The sequence below is a fragment of the Equus caballus genome, chromosome 11, assembly GCF_041296265.1.
Source record: "Equus caballus isolate H_3958 breed thoroughbred chromosome 11, TB-T2T, whole genome shotgun sequence".
Taxonomy (NCBI): Eukaryota; Metazoa; Chordata; class Mammalia; order Perissodactyla; family Equidae; genus Equus; species Equus caballus.
In genome coordinates this window covers 46458194-46476948 of record NC_091694.1, presented here as the reverse complement: position 1 = coordinate 46476948, position 18755 = coordinate 46458194, and the positions used below count along the sequence as shown (strand labels likewise).

The window sequence follows — 18755 nt, the reverse complement described above, 5'->3', positions numbered from 1 at the left end:
TTGGGGCCGGCTGGTGGCGCAATGGTTAAGTGCTCATGTTCCACTTCAGCGGCCCGGGGTTCGCCAGTTCAAATCCTGGGTGCGGACATGGCACCACTTGGCAAGCCATGCTGTGGTAGACGTCCCACATATAAAGTAGAGGAAGATGGGCACGGATGTTAGCTCAGGGCTAGTATTCCTCAGCAAAAAGAGGAGGATTGGCAGCAGATGTTAGCTCAGGGCTAATCTTCCTCAAAAAAAAAGACAAGTCCTCCCATTTGCAACAACATGGATGGACCTTGAGGGTTTGATGTTAAGAGAAATAAACCAGACAGAGAAAGATAAGCACCACATGATTTCACTCATATATGGAAGATAAACAAACGCATAGATAAAGAGAACAGATTAGTGGTTACTAGAGGGGAAGGAGTAGGGGTGTGGGCGAAAGGGGTAAAGGGGCACATATGTATGGTGATGGATAGAAACTAGACTATTGGTGTGAGCATGATGTAGTCTATACAGACATTGATATATAAGAATGTACACCTCAAATTACACAATATTATAAACCATTAGGACCTCAATAAAATAAATTTTTTAAATGATAACATTTGGGATGCTAGGTCATGGGTTTTTATTTTTTCATCTCAATATCTGTACGTACTTTCTAAGTCTTCTACAGTGAGCATGTACTATTTTTATAATCAGGGGAAAACGCTATTTTTAAAAGGAGAAAAAAAGACTACCAATGTGGGGAAATGCTTGTGATACAACGCAGATAAAAGAACAGAGGCACACCCATGCGGGCCTGTGGAGAGAGACTGAAAGAAGCCATGAGGGTTTCCATTCGCTTATTCAGAGTTACATTCATGTTTGTGTAATAAAGAATGAAATAAAACCTGCTGGGGTCGATTAAATCAATGTAAAAATTAAATATCAGTGAGGACACGGGGAAGAGGACTCCCTTGGAATTTTCACACACCCCAGGTAGGAGTGCAAATGGTAAAACCTGGCTTTAGGGCAATCTGGCTACACCCACTAGAGCTGGAACCCAACGGCTCTGCGTCTAGGACCTCCCCAGCCCTGCAGCCCCGCCCAAGCACACAAACACACAGTCGCTACAGGATTGTTTGCAATAGAAGAAAACGGAAACAACCTAAGAGTCCACCAATAGGAGACATGATGGGGGTGATATAAATACTACATGGCAATTAAAAAGAAGGAACTGGATCTACGACACCATGGAGAGATTCCAAAATCCATGTGGAGGGGCACAACGCAAAACTATATGGTAACAACTCCCACATCCAGTGCGCTCTGCAGCCCCACACCGTTCTAAGCACTGGACATGTCAGCTTACGTGATCCCCAAAATAATCCTACAAAAAGGGTTAGAGGTCTCTCAGCTAGTAAGTGGCAGAGCCAAGATCTGAACCCCAGCATTCTGATGCCAGAACACCACCACGACACTCACATAAATTCAAAAGGACATCATGCGTGTGAATTTTAAATACACACAAAATACTGTATAGTGTTTCTAGATACCTATCCATGGGTGTGAGAGAATTAAAAATGTGCATTGAGAAAAACACACCAAATTCCCGAGACTGCTCCCCTCTCTGGATGGGGGAGACAGAGTGATGGGGCTGAGAAGGAACGATGGCAAGAATTTAACTTTATGACGTTTTATTTCTTTTATTCTTAAAAAAAAACTCAAAAAGTTAGCTATAGAATTACCATACGATCCAGCAATGCAGCTTGTGGGTATAACCCAAAAGAACTGAAAGCAGGGACTCAAACAGACGTCAGTGCACCAGTGTTCACAGCAGCATCACTCACAACAGACGAAAGTGGAAGCAACCCAAGTGTCATCGCCAGCTGACTGGATAAAGAAAATGTGGCATATGCACACAATGGGATATTATTCAGCCTTATAAGGAAGGAAATTCTGACACCTGCTACAACATGGATGAGCCTTGTGACATTATGCTAAATGAAATAAGTCAGACACGAAAGGACAAATACTGCACGATTTCACTTATTTGAGGTCCCTAGGATTGTCAAATTCATCGAGACAGAAAGCAGAACGGCGGCTGCCAGCAGCTGTGGGGAGGGGGAATGTGGAGTTAGTGTTTAATGGGTACAGAGTTTCAGTCTGAGAGGATGCAAAAGTTGACGAAATGGAGAGTGGTGATAGTCATGCAACACTATAAATGTGCTTAATGCCACTGAATGGTACACTTAAAAATGGTTAAAAGAGTAAGTTTACGTTATATATATGTTACAACAATAAAAAAAAAGGTTTGATGCAACAAAATGTTAACAGCTGTCACTTCTACTGAGTCATGAGTACTCAAACGTTTGCCACGTCATTATTCTAAAAAACAAATAAACAAAACCAGAGGCTCCGTATGGCCAAGGATGTGGACACAAGGCCCGCGGCAGGCAGGACGCCCCTCCAAGGCGGCTCAGGCCTTTTCCATCTCTTCACTCCTCCTCCTCCTATTTTCACTGCATTGTGTTGCTATGGAAACAAGGGGCACCTCAGGCTCCCAGAGCTCAGCCCAGGTGCTGTTAACTCCAGGAAGAACGTCAGAGTGTGAATAAAATAAAAGCCCCAATCGTCCAGGCCTCGTCTACACACATGTCTGCCCTCCAGATATGTTTATCGAGTGACCGTGCGTTCACACATGCCTGCAGGGATCGCCACCTGCACAGGTCTGTCCCCAGGCTTGGGTCTGAGGGAACGTCGCTCCAGTTTGCCGGTGCAGGTATGGCATGTGATTACATGTGTCCACACAGCCCAGGATTATTCTTACTAATGTCAGAAATATGAAGGTAGAGAACATCTACCAACTGTTAACTACATACCAGGCACTGTGCTCCAGGCTTCACCCAGATGATCTCCTTTAAACTTCACAACAATAGTACCTACATGTAGGTACTATAATTATTCCCAGATAAAGAAACAGAGGCACAGAGAGGTTGTGTCACTTACCCAAGGTCACCCAGAACATATGAACCTAACCACTGAATCTGCATTGTGGGGAAAGAGAACTTTAAATGTCACTGGTTCCCAAACAGCTGCAAACCCAGCAGCCTCAGAAGCACCACCTCTGGTCCTGAGAACACACAGGCTTCCTGGGCCCCACCCAGGCCTGAGGAAGCAGAATCCCCGGGCTGGGTCTGCACTGCAGCCAGGGGAGGCAACCATGGGTCCAGCACTGGGTTGAGCTGGCGGACAAGGTTGGACAGGACATGGCAGGGTGGGGACAGGGGCTACTCCTGGGCCCAGAAATGGGCCTGGGGAAGTCTGTAGCTCAAAGCTCCTCGGTTCCAGAAGGCATCTGCTAGTGGCAAGGTAACCAAGAAAGTGCAATGGCTGCCGTCACACACACACAGCCCAGGGCAGGGCTCCAAAGTCAGTTATGTGGCTTTGTGGCCTGCCAAGCACGGATTTCCACCCACTCCACCCTCTCAGAATGAGCTGGGCGTGAGGCGGGGGGGTGACACTGCGGTAACCTGCTGGTTCACAGCTCAGCCCAAGGCAGGAAGGAGTCGGCCACCTCACCTGAACAACAAACAGTGACGCAGCCCCCATGGGGAGAGGGACACAGGCAGAAACCACCGGGCCACCACAGGGCAGGAGGAGCTAATGTGACCAGCTAAATGTAACCTCGAGGTTCTAGCTGCTCCGGGAACACGGAGAAGGGAAGGCTTCATTCTCACGGGAAGGAGGTGTTCAGAGAGGAAGCAGCATCTAAGCTGGTGTGGCAGGATGGGTGGGATGATGCTGATGGAGGAGAAAGAAGTAAAGGCATTTCATGCTGTGGGGAACAGCATAAGCAAAGACGTCAAGGCTGAAAAGTGCCAGAAAACAGCAAGTCACACCATCTAGCTAGAGCTAAAGGTCAAGAGGAGGCACAGCTGCAAGAAAAGAAGAAAGAAACCTTAGAAATGTACTGAGGCCCAAAGAGGTTAAGTAACTTGCCCAAGGCCCCCGAGCTGGTGGAGTCAGGATTTAAACATCAGCTGCCTGACTCCACAGCCCATGAATTGACCACCAAGACGGGGTGCACCAAGTGGTAGCCTTTTCTTCTGTGCAGTTTTTAGGACGCTGTAAAGGTGAACCTGGCTGGGTCTGCAGCAGTGGTTCTCAGCGGGGTGGGAGAGCTTTTATACCCCCACCCCAGAAACTCCGCAATGCCTGGAGACATTTTTGATTGTCAGTACTGGGGGTGGGTTGTTGGCATCTCGTGGGCAGAGGCTAGAGATGCTGCTCCTCATCCTGCAATGCACAGGACAGCTCCCACAACAAAGAACCACCCAGCCCCAAATGTCAACAGAAACTCCGGCCTGGAGTGACCCCCCACACCCCCGCCTGTAGCTCATGTTAACATCCAGCCCAACCTGAACCACTGACAGTCACCACACTCGTTTGTCCATGGGCACAGGGGTTCCCAAATTTTGCTGCATATTGCAATCACCTGGGGATCTTTACAAAGTACTGACACTGGGTCCCACCCCAGACATTCTGATTTCCAGTTCTGGAACTGGATGCAATCTGGGCATGACAAGTTTTTAAAGCTTCCCAGGTGACAGAAAGTGCGGAAAAGTTGGGGAAGCAGGGCTTGGTGGGGGAGCAGGAGGATCGAACTATCTGCTGTGGACCAAAGACAGTCAGTGGATGCTGACGCCAGAAAGAGAAGTCGTCAGAGAATAAACACAATGCTTCAGAACTGCCCAGCCTCCCACCGGCTGTCCCCGCACCGGGTCCCAGGAACAGGCCTGTGTGGAATCAGCACTAACAAGGTCTGCCATCGGCCCGGCAGATCGAGGCCTCCTTGGAGCGGGGGTTGCAGAGCTAGAGATGGCTTTGGGGATGATGAATTAGTCAGAGCTGGCAGAGGCCCGAGGAGGAGGTTAATTAGACAGCCTTTGTCACTGTCTGGGCAGGAGATAATGGGCCTGAACCAGGAGGAAGGCGGGAGAGGACCCCATGACTCAGGGGCTTCACAACCCAGTGACAGAGAAAGAGCTGGATCTGGAAGAAAGAAAAGGTTAATTGAGAGTGAGCCTAGTCTGGGGACACAGCAGGAGATGATCGGTCAGGGGCTGGAGGTGGAGACAGGGCACCAGGAAGGGGTGGCCTGGGGAAAGGGACTAGGGAGTGGCCACGGGGAGACAGGAGCCAAAACTTGAGAGGGATGACGTGCCCCGAGCAGAGGTGGCCCACAGTGGCTCTGTGAGCAGAATCTGACCTGCAGGAGAGGCCACATATGGCTTTGTTTTTTAATTCTTGAGTTAGTTGTCAAGATTTTGCCTAAAACTCCAGATTTCCAGCTTCTTTTGTAAAGTAGAAGATCTGGTGAGACAGGCAGTGTTCCCGCAGAGTGGCAATGTGCACCCCCAGCCCCTCTCCCTGGTTGATCCCCCAGGCATCAGGTCTGTCTTCAAAAAGAAGAGATGAGGCCCTAAGTCAGAGAGCAGTGATGCTGGAGCAGTTGGTGGAGAAGCAGGAAGGGAGCCAGGCACCGCACAGAGACTGAGAGCTGACTTCTCGTGGCCTGGTTCTGCACCCACCACCTTGGAGCTGTGCCATCTCAAGCTAGGAACATCCCCGCTTGGGGTCTCAGTGTACACAACTCATCTGTAAATAAGGAGGTTGAAGCCCATGACCTCTAACTGTCCATCCTCATGTCCACTGGCCTCCCGCAGGCTTTCCGAGCCAACCCCTCTGGTCAGGCTTTGAGACGAAGCCTGGAAAACCTAAACTCTTCCAACAAAGATCAGCCCAGTCAGTGAGAAACCCCAAACACAGCCAATGGGGCCAAGGATGACCAGCCAGGGGAGGAGAAGGCTCAGCAAACAAGAGTCACCTTCCAAAGTCTGAAAAGGTCTCAGGAGAAAGAGACATTAGCCTTATTTCAGCAGCGGGCTGGGGGACCAAGAAATGGCAGTTACTGAGATTCCAGGTGAAAATAATGGTCAGCTTTGAACAATCAGAGCTGTATTGAAATAGACTAGAAATCCTTACGAGGTAATGAGCTCCCCATCACTGGATGTAACCAAGCTCAGGCCACTAGTCTTAGGGGCACAATAAATTCACATAGTAGCTAATCTGAGTTTATTTCAAGTTGTAAGATTCAAGAACTCCCGAGATCTGGGGATCTCCCCTAAAGGCTCGTTTCTCCCTCTCCCAATGCTCCCAGAGAGAGCTGTCAAAGATTAGGTTCAGACTCTGCCATCCAGAGAGGGAAGGTTTAGATGGTCTGTAAAAAGCACAGAACGTCCACCTCCTTGCTCCCCCTGCCCTTCATGAGGGCCACAACCCCACAGCCAGACCCAGCAACCCTGCTGCCTGGCCGCCGTCCCAGCATAGGCTCACCCAGGGCCCCCTCAGAGGCAGAGAGAGCAGCTAGCTCCTGGGGGAGGGTCCATCTACACCCCCTCCTGACACTCCTGTCCCCACTCCCTGCTCCCAGCCCAGAGGAGCCAGCAGGAGGACGGGGGTTGGAGCACCCTCCTCCCCATTCCCAGACACCTGTGAGTACTGCCTGGGCCCCATCCATCAGGAGCCTTGGGGGGAGGGGGGGGTGGTCCTGACACACCCAGGGGTCCACAGTGTGTAGCACAAGGGATGCACAACATGGGAAGTCAGAGCCTCTCTCCAAAGCCCACCAGGAGCACTCCTTCCCCAGCCCTGGCCAAATCCAGCTCCCAGTAAGCTGGGCAGAGCATCCTGGCCTCCTCTTCATGGGACCCTGAGCCTTCCCATCGAGGCCAGCCAGCAGGCCTCTGGGCCTGGGAGACCTGCGAAGAAGCTCAAGTGCGTGGCCAGAGACCTGGGGGTCCACAAGGACTCTTTCAGGGAGCTGAATGGGGTGAAGGGGGCCCCCCAGGGATCGCTGGGCCTAGGCCCGGGGCCACAGGCTGCCCCATCTGCATTCTGCTCTCCTGCATCCCTGCCCTTGTCCCCAACAGTAGCACAGTTAGCCCTGTCCCACCGGACCAAGGACCATTCATCTCACCAGCCACACAGAAAACACCCTCACATGACCCCAGGAATAAGCAGAGCCCCTCCTGCCCGCAGTCCCACACCCCCCTCAGAAGAGCCCCAATGCCCAGTACCTACTGGCCAGAGCTGCCAGCCAGCTCCCTGCTCGTGGGTATCAGCAGATACCCACTAGACCTGGTCAAAACCCAAGCAGCTGTATGTCCATCAAGGAATCAGAACAGGGACTCACCAGATCTTCCTGGGCATGGCAGGGGCCGGCCAGGATGAAGGCCAGGAGCACACGGATCCCTGGAGTTTTCAGACCCTGCTGCCTGGCAAATGGCACCTCCAGGTGCATCTCCAGTGCCTGGCAAGGAAATCAGGCCACAGCCCAATTGCCAGCTAAGCACCCGCCCGCCGTGCTTCTCCCCGTAGCCACTCACGCCCCAAGACTCCAGATCCCAAAACAGACATGTTCGTGGTTACCATAGGAACTCGCTAAAGCCAAAAAAGGCACCACACAGTCACCCACATGGGCCCTCCAAGCTCAAGTCCACCGGCATGGGCAAGCATACACACACGCCTACACACACCTACGCATGCCAACACAGTTCTCAGGCTCAGGGCCCACCCTGAAGAAATCAATGAGCTAGGGCCTTGAGACAGAAACAGGGACATTCCCCTCGGCCCCACCTGGAACAGGTCTGAAGTGGGCTCCCTGCATGCACAGTCTCGCCAACTCTCAGTTACAAGGGCAGTGGCACCAGCCAGTGCTCATCTGGAGCTCACCTGCTAAAGGCGCTCCAGGAGCTGCACGGGGTGGGGGCCAGAGCCCAGGGCCACCCCCAGTTCCACCTGCTTCCTGGCCACAGACCAGCTCTTACATCCCTTGGCACACTGTTCCCTTCCTCTGTCCCCTTCTATGGGGGGGCGGGGGTAGGTCTAAGGGTCAGGACCTAAGCCAGCCACACAAGAGGTGAGACGGGACGGGAGACTGGAGATTGTACATTCAGAGCCTGACTCCCTCATCTCTGTAAACTGGACCAACATCCACCCAAGGGCTCACCTGGAAACTTGAGAGTCTTCACCTTGACCCCTCCCTTGCCCTCACCTCCCACACCCAAACCAGCTCCAGGCTGAGAAGTCCACCTCCTTGATGGCGCTCCAGTCTGCCCACTCTCCCCAACTCCAGTGCGCCTGCCCCAGCCTCCAACCTCTCCAATGTGTTGGCAGAGGGCAGCCGGGCGGCCTTCAGACCCAAATTTGGCCACGTTACTCCCCAGACCCAGGTTAAAACCCTTCAATGGCTCCCAGTCATCCAGAGAAGCAAGCCCAGCCCTCCACACAGCTGTCCTATACTCCTAGACATGGCCCAGTCTGCCCTGGCACTGCCACCCCTGTTTGCTATCTGGTAACAATAACCACACTCAGGTCCCTCCTGTGCATTTCTTGCCTCCCTGCCTGTGCATTGGGGCTGGCTGGAGTGCCTCTCTCTCCTCCGGGCTGACCTTACTCACCCTTGGAAATGGCTCAGGCATCACCAAGTCTCCAGGAAGCCCTACTCCATCCTCTCTGAGGCCATCTCTGCTAGCACTTGTCACATTCCATTGTGATCGTCTGTCTATATGTCTGTCTCCCTGCAGGGCTGCAAGCACTCACAAGCAGTCTGTGTCTTTTTCATCTCTGCTTCCCCACCAACCCCAGGGCCTAGCACTGGGCTTGGAATGTAGGTGCCCAGTAAATCCGAGCTGAACTAATTCAGCCTTCTAACCCCCCAAAACATCAAGCTTCTCCATCCTTGACCATCCCAGCATGCTCTCAGCAGATGCCCTAAGTGTGTAAGAGAGGAGTTGACTAAGATGAGGCAGCCCAAGAAAGTTCTAAAACATCTTTGTGGTACCTGAAGGATTCTTATAATCACGGTAAACAAAGACCTGGTGGAACATGGGGAAATGAATTGGTGATCATGGCCTTCAACCAGTGCATGAAAAAAGTCATTAAACTGGAATCAAGGGGTGGACTGTGGAGGGATGGGCTTTCTGGAAGGAAGGCTGGAAAGCTGGAAGCAGAGACTTGATGCACTGACACCTGGGCCCTGACTCTCCTCCCAAGATGAGAATGTGGCCTTGCTAACAACAGAAGACCCAGGAGAAGCAGATATCTGTGAAGGTAATCCTCTAGATTTGGTGCATAATTCTTACAGAACTGGGATGGAAGCCCTGAGTTTAAAAGCGCTATGACGCAGCAAGAAATCGACCTTTCTGAATGCAGCAAGTCCCCATCCTGCATGAACAATGACTCCAACAGCTGCCGTCAGGGACTCCAGGAGCTAAGGGAAGCAACCCTGAGTCACACTGTATCTGCCCCTGCCCTCTGTGGTCCCCTCACTTCCTGCAGGATTTTGAATTCTTAGCTGGTAAAACTGAAACCTAGGATAGAGGTGGCTGTGGGGTGTCCTCTGGCCAAACCACAGGACCAGGTGCTGGGCAGACCACTCCTCCAGGCCCTCTCCCTCCCTCTCTTGAGGAAGAAACAAGAGGACACAGTCAACTTTAGTCTCCAGCACGTGTTTTCCGTCTATTCAGAGATGCCATTTCTAGTGACCAAGAACTGGGACCATCAGTTAAAAAGTTGGATTCTTTCTCCTACAAGGCAGTAGGTTCTAGATTTCTCCATCATCAGGAGTGTGCATGATACTGTGCCCCCAGCTGTGGAGACAGGCTGCACTGAACCATCCCCATGCTCACCCAGTCCCACCGTGGCCCGTCTCCACATAGGACAGTCATTTCAGATGATTGGAGCATGTCTTACCAGCCTGTGCACCAGATACACAAACACACAAGCACACACACTTCTTCCTTTAGCAAAGAAGCAGGGGTCTCTGAGAGGTAGCGTGGGGGCATCAAAAAAAAAAAAGCACCCACAACTAGAAGGACCTGCAACTAAGATATACAACTATGTACAGGAGGGCTTTGGGGAGATAAAGCAGAAAAAAAAAGTGGAGGAAAGCATCTAAGGCTCCCAGCTCAGGTCCCCACCCTCTGGATGCTGTTCCAAGGACCTCCACGAGCAAACCCTAGATACCTGGCCCTCCCAACCTGGGCTCTCCTCTGGGGGAATCTAGTCCAGCTATGGATCACCTACTGCAGAAAGGGATCTTATCCCAAGCTGGCCTCAGAGCAGGCTGGAGAAGGGGGAGCCTCACCTGTTGACCGTGCCTCCTTCCCTCCATCCCTCCACCTGCACGTGATGGGCTAACCATGACAACCCATAATTGATTCATTCAGCAAATACAGACTGAGAACCTGCTATGTGCCAGGCACCGTGTTAGATCCCAGGGAGCCAGAGATGAAGTGTGCAGAGCCCCTGCTCCCAAAGACCTTCATTCATTCATGCCTGCATTCACTTATTCAACAGCGAGCACCTACCATCATCAAGGTCCTGAGAGAAATACAAAAGGACAAAAGTCATGAAGCTGAACTCCTAGAATGTCAAAGCCAGAAGAGAGCAGATTAGACACTAATCCAACTTTCCCATTTTACAGATGAGGAAACTGAGGCTCAGAGGAGTTAATGATTTGCCCACTTGTTAGCCTGGGACTATAACCTGGCCCTCCCAACTCTCTCCTGCATGTACTGTCACCCCATCCTCCAGTGTTCCTGTGTGGCCCCATGCCCCCTGCACCCCTTGACTCTGAGCGTCTTCATCATTCAGGTATCACAGATGCCATTCAACCTGGGGCTCCAGCAGGGCGATGGGACCTCTCACCCACAGCCTTGTGGAGGCAGAGGTGCATTCTGTGGCCAAGGCACACAGACTGTCCATGTACGAGGCCCCCGTGTACATTGGGAAAAGAGAGTGAGAAAGTGGGGCAGGGTAGGTGCTGAGAACTACTCAGCTCGAGCCTGGACTGAACCAGCTGTGACATACAGGCCTGGGTTCAAATCCCAACTCCATGACTTACTCACTGATGACCTTGACCAAGTTTCCTAACTTCTCCGAGCCTCCACTTTCTCATCTGTAAAATGCAGAGAGTAATGGTAGCTGCTTCATGAGGCAGTTGTGAAACCTCAGGGGAACTGTGCACTGAAAACTGAGCACATAGTAAGTGCTCAATGATGGTGAGACCAGAACCCCCATCTTCAGAGCTGCATGGCTCAGAGACACCTCCAGGAGTTGCATGGCTGACTGTCTTCATGACAAGGACGCCAGGTCCCTGGGGAAGGAGCCAAAGCAATCAGGAGCACAGGCCACAGCGGAGAAGTCAATGGGCTACAAAAGTAGATTGAAGATGTCTCACCCAGCAGAGGCAGAAGGAAGGCAGCATTCTGGGAGAGCCCTAGCATGTGCAATTGGCTACCTAACAGACCTGTCAGTGAGCAGAGCCATGTCCTGGGCATCCGCATCCGGGTAGAACTCCATACTGGGTACTGTCAATGGGGGGTTGGGGGGCGCCGCTGGGGACAGGTTCTAATCTCCCTTTTAGTCCCAAGGGTAGTGGGGCTGGCTAGATAAAACCTCTTAGGATGTCTGCCCTGCCCACAAGCCATCTTTCTTCTCTGAGAACTAACACTTCCCACATAGAGAGGTGGCTGCAGCAGCCGTATCTTATACATAAAACCCCACCTCTCCAGCTAAACTGCTTGGACCAGGGGGACACAACAGACCCAAGCTGGGCCAATGAGATTCTCTGTCTCTTTTTTAACAGCTTGACTGAGATGTAATTTATTTACCATACAATTCACCATTTTCTTTTTTTTTTCTTTTCTTTTTTTTTTCAAGGAAGATTAGCCCTGAGCTAACTACTGCCAATCCTCTTTTTGCTGAGGAAGCCTGGCCCTGAGCTAACATCCATGCCCATCTTCCTCTACTTTATATGTGGGACGCCTACCACAGCATGGTGTGCCAAGTAGTGCCATGTCCGCAGCCAGGATCTGAACCGGCGAACCCCGGGCTGCCGAGAAGTGGAACGTGCGAACTTAACCGCTGTGCCACCGGGCCGGCCCCTAATTCACCATTTTAAAGTGTATAATTCAATAGTTTTTAGTATATTCACAGGGTTGTGCAACCATTGCCACTATCTAGTTCCAGAACATTTTCATCACCCCAAAAAGAAGCCTGGATCCTTTAGCATTCACTCCCCTTATTCCCCCTAACAAACTCCCCAGCCCCAGGAAACCACAAATCTATTTTCTGTCTCTACGGATTTGCTTATTCTAGACATTTTATATAAATGGAATCACACAATATGTGGTTTTTTGTGACTGACTTTCACTCAGCGTAATGTTTTCAAGGTTCACCTATGTTGTAAAACATATCAGTACTGCCTTCCTTTTGATGGCCAATACACCATTGTCTGGATGTGTCACATTTTGTTATCCATTCATGTGTTGATGGACAATTGGGTTGCTTCCCTTTGGGCTATTATTAATAATGCTGCTATGAACATTCATGTATAAGTTTCTATATGGACATATATTTTCATTTCTCTTGGGTATATACTTAAGAAAGGAATTGCTGGTCATATGGTAACTCTATGTTTAACCTTTTGAGAAACTGCCAGATTGTTTCCCAAAGCAGCTGCACCATTTTACATTCTCAGTAGCAGTGTATGAGGGCACTAATTTCTCCACATCCTCACCAACACTTGCTATTATCTGTCTTTTTGATTATAGTAATTCTAGTGAGTGTGAAGTAGAATCCTTTTGTGGTTTTGATTAGCATTTCCCTGATGGCTAATGATGCTGAGCATCTTTTCACGTGCTTATTGTCCATTTGTACATCTTCTTTGGAGAAATGTCTATTCAGATCCTTTGCCCATTTTTTAATTGTGTTATTACTACGTTATTATTGTGTTATTATTATGTGTTTGTATATTGAGTTGTAAGAGTTCTTTATATATTTTAGATATAAGCTCCTTATCAGATATATGATTTGCAAATATTTTCTCCCATTCTGCGGGTTGTCTTTTCACTTTCTTCATGGTGTCCTTTGCAGCACAAAAGTTTTTAATTTTTTTGAAGCTCAATTTATCAATTTGTTGTTGTTGTTTGTGCTTTTGGAGTCATATCTAAGAAACCATTGCCTTATCTAAAGTCGCAAAGATTTACATCCATGTTTTCTTCCAAGGGTTTTATAGTTTTCACTCTTACATTTAGGTCTTTGATCCATTCTGAGTAATTTTGGTAAATGCTGTGAGAAAGGAGTTCAGTTTTATTCTCTTACATGTGGATATCAGTTGTTTTAGCCCCGTTCACTGAAAGACGGTTTTTCTCCACTGAAATGTCATGACACCCTTGTTGAAAACCAATCGACCACAAATGTGAGGGTTTATTTCTGGACTCTGAATTCTCTTCCATTGATCTGTATGTCTGTCCTTACGCCAGCACCATGCTGTCTTGATTATTGTAGTTTTGTAGCACAAATTTTGAAATTGGGAAGGACAGTCCTCCAACATTGTTCTCCTTTTATAAGATTGTTCTTGAATTTCCATGTGAATGTTAGGATCAGCTTATCAATTTCCGCAAAGAAGCCCCCTGGATTTTGCTGGGGTGGGTTCCAGTTCCTGCTCAACCCCTCCTGAGCTCTAGCTCCACCTCCTCCCCCAGGCTCCCTGAGGCTTCCTGGGGTTTTTTTCCATAAATTCCATCTTTTGCTTAAGTGGGTTTTTGTTTCTTGCAATCAAAAGAATCTTAACTAAATACAAGAACGAACACAGTCCTACACACTGTCTCAAATGACCTCAATATCCCCACCCCGGTGCCTAAGCCCTCAGACTGCCCCCCAGATCCCCAGAGACCCCACTGGGGCCCAATCTCAACACTGGCCTATGCCCCACCCCTTCACTCCACCTTGTAACTAGTTCCCTTCCAGGTTACATAGAGATCATCTTTACCAGTTAAAACAAACAGGCCCGCAATAAGGCTTGTGAAATTGAACTAGATGTCCCAAGACAGCAGCGAAGGAAACACCTCCACCACCCCACACCATCTGCTCCATGCCTGGAATCTCCTTCAATAAGCAGATGAGCTCTGGGAAGCTCTAGGAAGGCCAGACATTGTTGTGTCCATTGGACAAAAGATACGGAAACGGAAATCCAGAGAAGTTAAGTGTCTTGCCCAAGAGTAACTTGCCCTGGACGCTGTGGCTGATGCACACCCCACGCCAACCAGCACAGGCAGGCCCATTGTCCTCCCCCATTTTTAAGAGCTGCTTTAGAAACCACCTCCTCCCATCAGTCTTCCAGGACTACTCCCACTGCACCCCTGGCGTCAACTCTACAGAGAGACTGAAAGCTCTCAGAGGGCAGGGACAGTTTGTTGTCCATCCTAGCCCTGCCAACTGCCCACCGTCACCCTTCTGAGCAAAAAAAACAGAGTGGGAAGCCTCTTATTTTGACCCCTTTATATGCCAACTCTCAACACTGGTTGTGCTTTGCCCAGGGACCCGTACCCAGGGATGCACAGTCAGTGCTGGCACCTGAATGGCACAGCAGAGCGAGGCCGGCCTGGAAAAGCTTTCAGCTCATGTGGGGGAGTTACAAGTAGGAGGGGCTGCCTTCAAGGGAGGAATTTTTCATGCACAAACTATTCTCACGTGGCAGGATAATATTCTGAGCTAGCGACCAATGCCATTTCTCCTGCTAGAATTTCCCCCCTTTTCAATTCACTCAGTTGGAGCAGGTGGTTGGTCAGTACTCATTGCCCAAGGGAGGGATGTGGATGGAAGCTGACCTTTCTTAAGTCTCAAGGGGAAAAGAGGATCAGGATGCAGACAAAATGGTTTGGCCAGAAACCCGGAGGGCAAAGGAACAAAGGTGGTGATGGAAGAGCCATTGGAGGTTCTAGGACAGAGGTGTGCCTGCTCAGGGCTTCCCAGACAGACGAGTGAACATGTGGTAAACTAATATAGGGGCCCGCCCCGTGGCTGAGTGGTTAGGTTCATGTGCTGTGCTACGGCGGCCCAGGGTTTCACCAGTTCGGATGCTGGTCGCGGACATGGCACCGCTCATCAAGCCATGCTGAGGCGGTGTCCCACATGCCACAACTGAAAGGACCCACAACTAAAAATATATATGCAACTATGTGCCAGTGGGCTTTGGGGAGAAATAGGACAAATAAAATCTTTTAAAAAAACCCAAAAAACTAAGGCAGACCATTCCCAGACCCAAACTCTGGTGTTGGAAGCCTCAGAGAGCCCCAGGGCCAGACTGATCAGGATGACATACATCTGGTAACTGATGACTCAGTGACCAACTGACCATACACATACACATACGCACATGCACACAAACACACACACACACACACACACACACACACACACTGGGGTGTTTTATGAGGTCCTAGAACTACGTGGCACAAGTTTTCGTGTAGGTGGGAATGTCAGAAAGACAATCTGATGAGACTAGGGCTTCACATAAAAATTGAGGTGATAGAAAATTATAATTATATTTCTTACACCCCTAAGTGGTTGCTTAAAAGTCACACCGCTATACACAGTCCCACTGTTCTGGTGCCTGCTGCTTCCATTCCAGCACCGGCCTTTCCCTAGATAACTCAGGAATCAAAAGCCAGGTCCAGCCTCCTCCAATCCAGAAGCCCCTGAGACGGAGATGGAGAATCTGACAAACGCCAACAGCACACTCGTTTCCCACAACTTAGCAGGGAACGAGGGCCCCAGGGGAGCTCCTGTCTGCCATCATCTCTGACCTTTACATAACAGGAAGTGACTACTTACTTGACCTTCAGGCTCGCCAGCATGGTCTTGTCGATCCTGCCAAGAGAAAAGCAAGGGCTTTGATCAGTGCCAGGGCTGAGGGCTCCCACATGGCATCTGCAGGGGAGAGGTCCTTGGGCCAGTATAGACCACCAGACCAAGAGGGCCCTGTGGGGGACAGCTGCCACAGGGGGAAGTTCTCCTCCAGCCCTGGGAGGAGCTGGGAGCTCTGGGAGGGCTGGGGTCACACATAACCCTGTGAGATGGGTACTGTTACTCTCTCCAATTTGAAGATGAGGAAACTGAGGCTCAGAAGGGTAAAATCACTGACCCAGTCTGAATCCAGGTATCTGACTCCAGACTCTGGAATCTTAAGCACTCTACATGTGGCCTCTCCTTTCATCAACCCCACTCCACAAGAGGACTCTGCCACCTAGCTTCATCTGTCACTGGCAACTGGACATTCAACGCATTGCTATCTGCTGAGCTTCTGCTTTGGAAAGATGCCAGCACCCCAGCAGCAGGGACCCGCCTGTTCTGGGAGCTGCCAGTCCATCAAGGAAGCACACTCTACTCCTGGGACAGAGCCAACAGCAGGCTCCAGGGTGCACGGGCAGTGGGATCTGTCAGGCACAGGAGCTCAGAGCAGGGAGGATCACGTTTGCCGGCAGACTGTCCTGGCAGCCAGCTCCTCCGCCCCAGCCTGCACCCGCCCTCGCTGAAGACAAGGCAGAGCCACTAAGCTTCTATTTTTACCCGCTGCATATGCCAGCCCTTATGGCTGGTAGAAGAGGCCCCTTCCTCTCTCCAGAGAGAAAAACGTGCACAAGATTCCCCCTGTTGGTGTCTCCTCTTCTTTAGGGGTCACAACTATCAGTGTCACCACTAGTGTCACATCACCACCAGTGTCACTACTACTACCATTGTCACCATCACCATCAGTGTCACCATTGGCACCAGTGTGACCATCACCACCTGTGTCATCATCACCACCAGTGTCATCATTGCTCAGTGTCACCACCATCAATGTCACCACCACAACCGCTGTCACCATCACCATCAATGTCATCATCACCATCAGGGTCACCATCCCCACCAGTCTCACCATCACCATCAGTGTCACCACCAACATTGCCACCATCACGACCAGCATCACCATCGATGTCACTATCATCATCAGTATCACCACCATCCCCTGTGTCACTATCACCCGTAGTGTCGCCATCACCATCGGTTTCACCACCACCCCTTGTAATCACCACCATCAGTGCCACCAAAATCACCACCACCTCCAAGATGCTTGAAACCCTGGTAAGTTCTTTCAGTCACCCCTGTCCAATCAACTCAGCTCTGCCACAAGTTTCCCATACACACAACTACTGGGGCCAGGAGGGGAGGGAGTGGTATCAGGGGCCACATGGTGAAGATGCAGAGCTGCCCCAGCAATCACAGGTCAGCACCAAGCCCTCGAGCTGAGGGTGGGACCCTTTCACTCTGAGTAAACTCTCAGTTTCCTCAGTAAACTGAGGAAACTTCTGACCTCAGTTCCCAACAGTGAAACAAGCCACACCCAAGGCTCCTGGGCCAGGTTCTTCCCCACACACCTCCTGGGCCCCTTTCTTGGGGATTCCACACCTGGTCCCCAGGGGTCTCATTGGGCTCCCAACCTACTCTGGGATGCAGAGCCTCCGCCTCTCCCATTCAATCCAGCAGATGGGAAGGGTGGACCCGGGAGTCAGACTCCCACGCTCTGCTGTAATACGTGTAACCCAGAGCAACCCAATGGTAACCCCTAACAATAAGCCCCTACATTTTGCATCTTCTCAAGAAATCTTTTTAATTCTTATAACATCCCCGTGTTGTGGGTAAGGCAGAAATCCCCCACTTAAACATGGGGAAACTGAGACCCAGAGAGGGGAAGTGTCGCATCTGAGTTCCTCATTAAGTCAAGATGGAGCCAGGACTAGAACCCAGACTCTTGGTGTGGTGCCCTCTCAACCTGACCACCACGCCACCCACTGGTGCTCTGGGTCACAGGAGCCCGTGTCCCAGCACCCACACCCACCCACAGCCTGTCCGCAGTGTTCCCACGCTGGGGAGTGGAACCGGGAGGGCAGGGCCTGTGGCCTTGGCAGGGCTGAGACAGGAGATAAGGCAGTGGCTGTGACACTGGGCATTCCCCAAGTTCTCCCTTGTGCTTCCTCTCTCCTCCCTCCCCCGCCTCATCCCATTCCCACTCATCACCTTGTCCACTCCGATGCTAATGGATATCCACTCTGGCATCCAATGGACCTTTTAAAATACCACCCTCTCAGACTCTCTTCACTGTCTGGAGTGGACCAGGGCTCCAGAAATCTGTAATTTAGCCCTCAACCAACGGCGATGTCCCCTCCAAGCTGACAGCCATCCCCAGATGATACCTACCCTAACCCTCCAACCCCACCAGGAAGCCCTGCTATCCCCTCAAGATCAATACGCCCCCAACCAAATGCCTGTCATGGGCAAAACACCTCACTTAGTCATCCCATAAGCATCTACGGAGCATGTACGAGGTGCCAGGCACAGCTCTCTGTCTGCTCCACATTTCCCAGAGGAAGGTAGGCCTCAGGGAACACATCTCACTGCCTAGGGCCTGCCCTGCAGGAGCCCCAGCCCAGCCTCACACACTCGTCCCTGATCGGGAAGCAGACTATGTGATTGGAACCCAGATCCCACCCTCAGGACAGCAGCCCCTTGGCCCCAGGTGTCAGGGAGAGCCAGCTAGCAGGTATGAGGCCACACTCTGCCACCCCGGGCATCGTATCATCTTCACTGTCCCCATTTGCCCAAGATGGAGCAGCCACAATCCGTTCCTGCCAGAGGATGGATGGCAAAGAGCTTTCAAAGAGGAGGAAAAGAACAATCAGAAGCTACACGCATATGGGAGCAAGTAATCAGCCAGAGGAAGAGCCCACCTCTTGCCAGCCCCTGGTGCCTCCCTCTCTTCCCCTCACCTCTTGTGCATTCCCCGCCCCATTAGCCCACCAGCTTCCACACCAGGACACCTCCCAGGCACCCTCCCT

The 18755-nt window shown here is 50.9% G+C and overlaps 1 protein-coding gene across 42 annotated transcripts in view; it reads right to left on the bottom strand.

Annotated features, from left to right (window-relative positions):
• RAP1GAP2 (RAP1 GTPase activating protein 2) overlaps nt 1-18755 on the bottom strand; it is a 211614-nt gene that overhangs the window by 160545 nt on the left and 32314 nt on the right. For 27 of the 42 annotated variants that reach the window (XR_011423419.1, XR_011423428.1, XR_011423417.1 and 24 more), the window contains one exon: nt 15715-15750. The exons of 5 other annotated variants lie outside the window; for them this stretch is intronic. Coding sequence is in view for 23 of the 37 variants with exons in the window: in XM_023653248.2 (XP_023509016.1) it covers nt 15715-15750 (36 nt within the window). In the remaining 14 variants the exon portion in view is untranslated. Of the gene's footprint in view, nt 1-7225; nt 7543-15714; nt 15751-16024; nt 16336-18755 lie in introns of those variants that run through there. 10 more of the 42 variants (XR_011423430.1, XR_011423425.1, XR_011423431.1 and 7 more) reach the window with 7 other exon arrangements.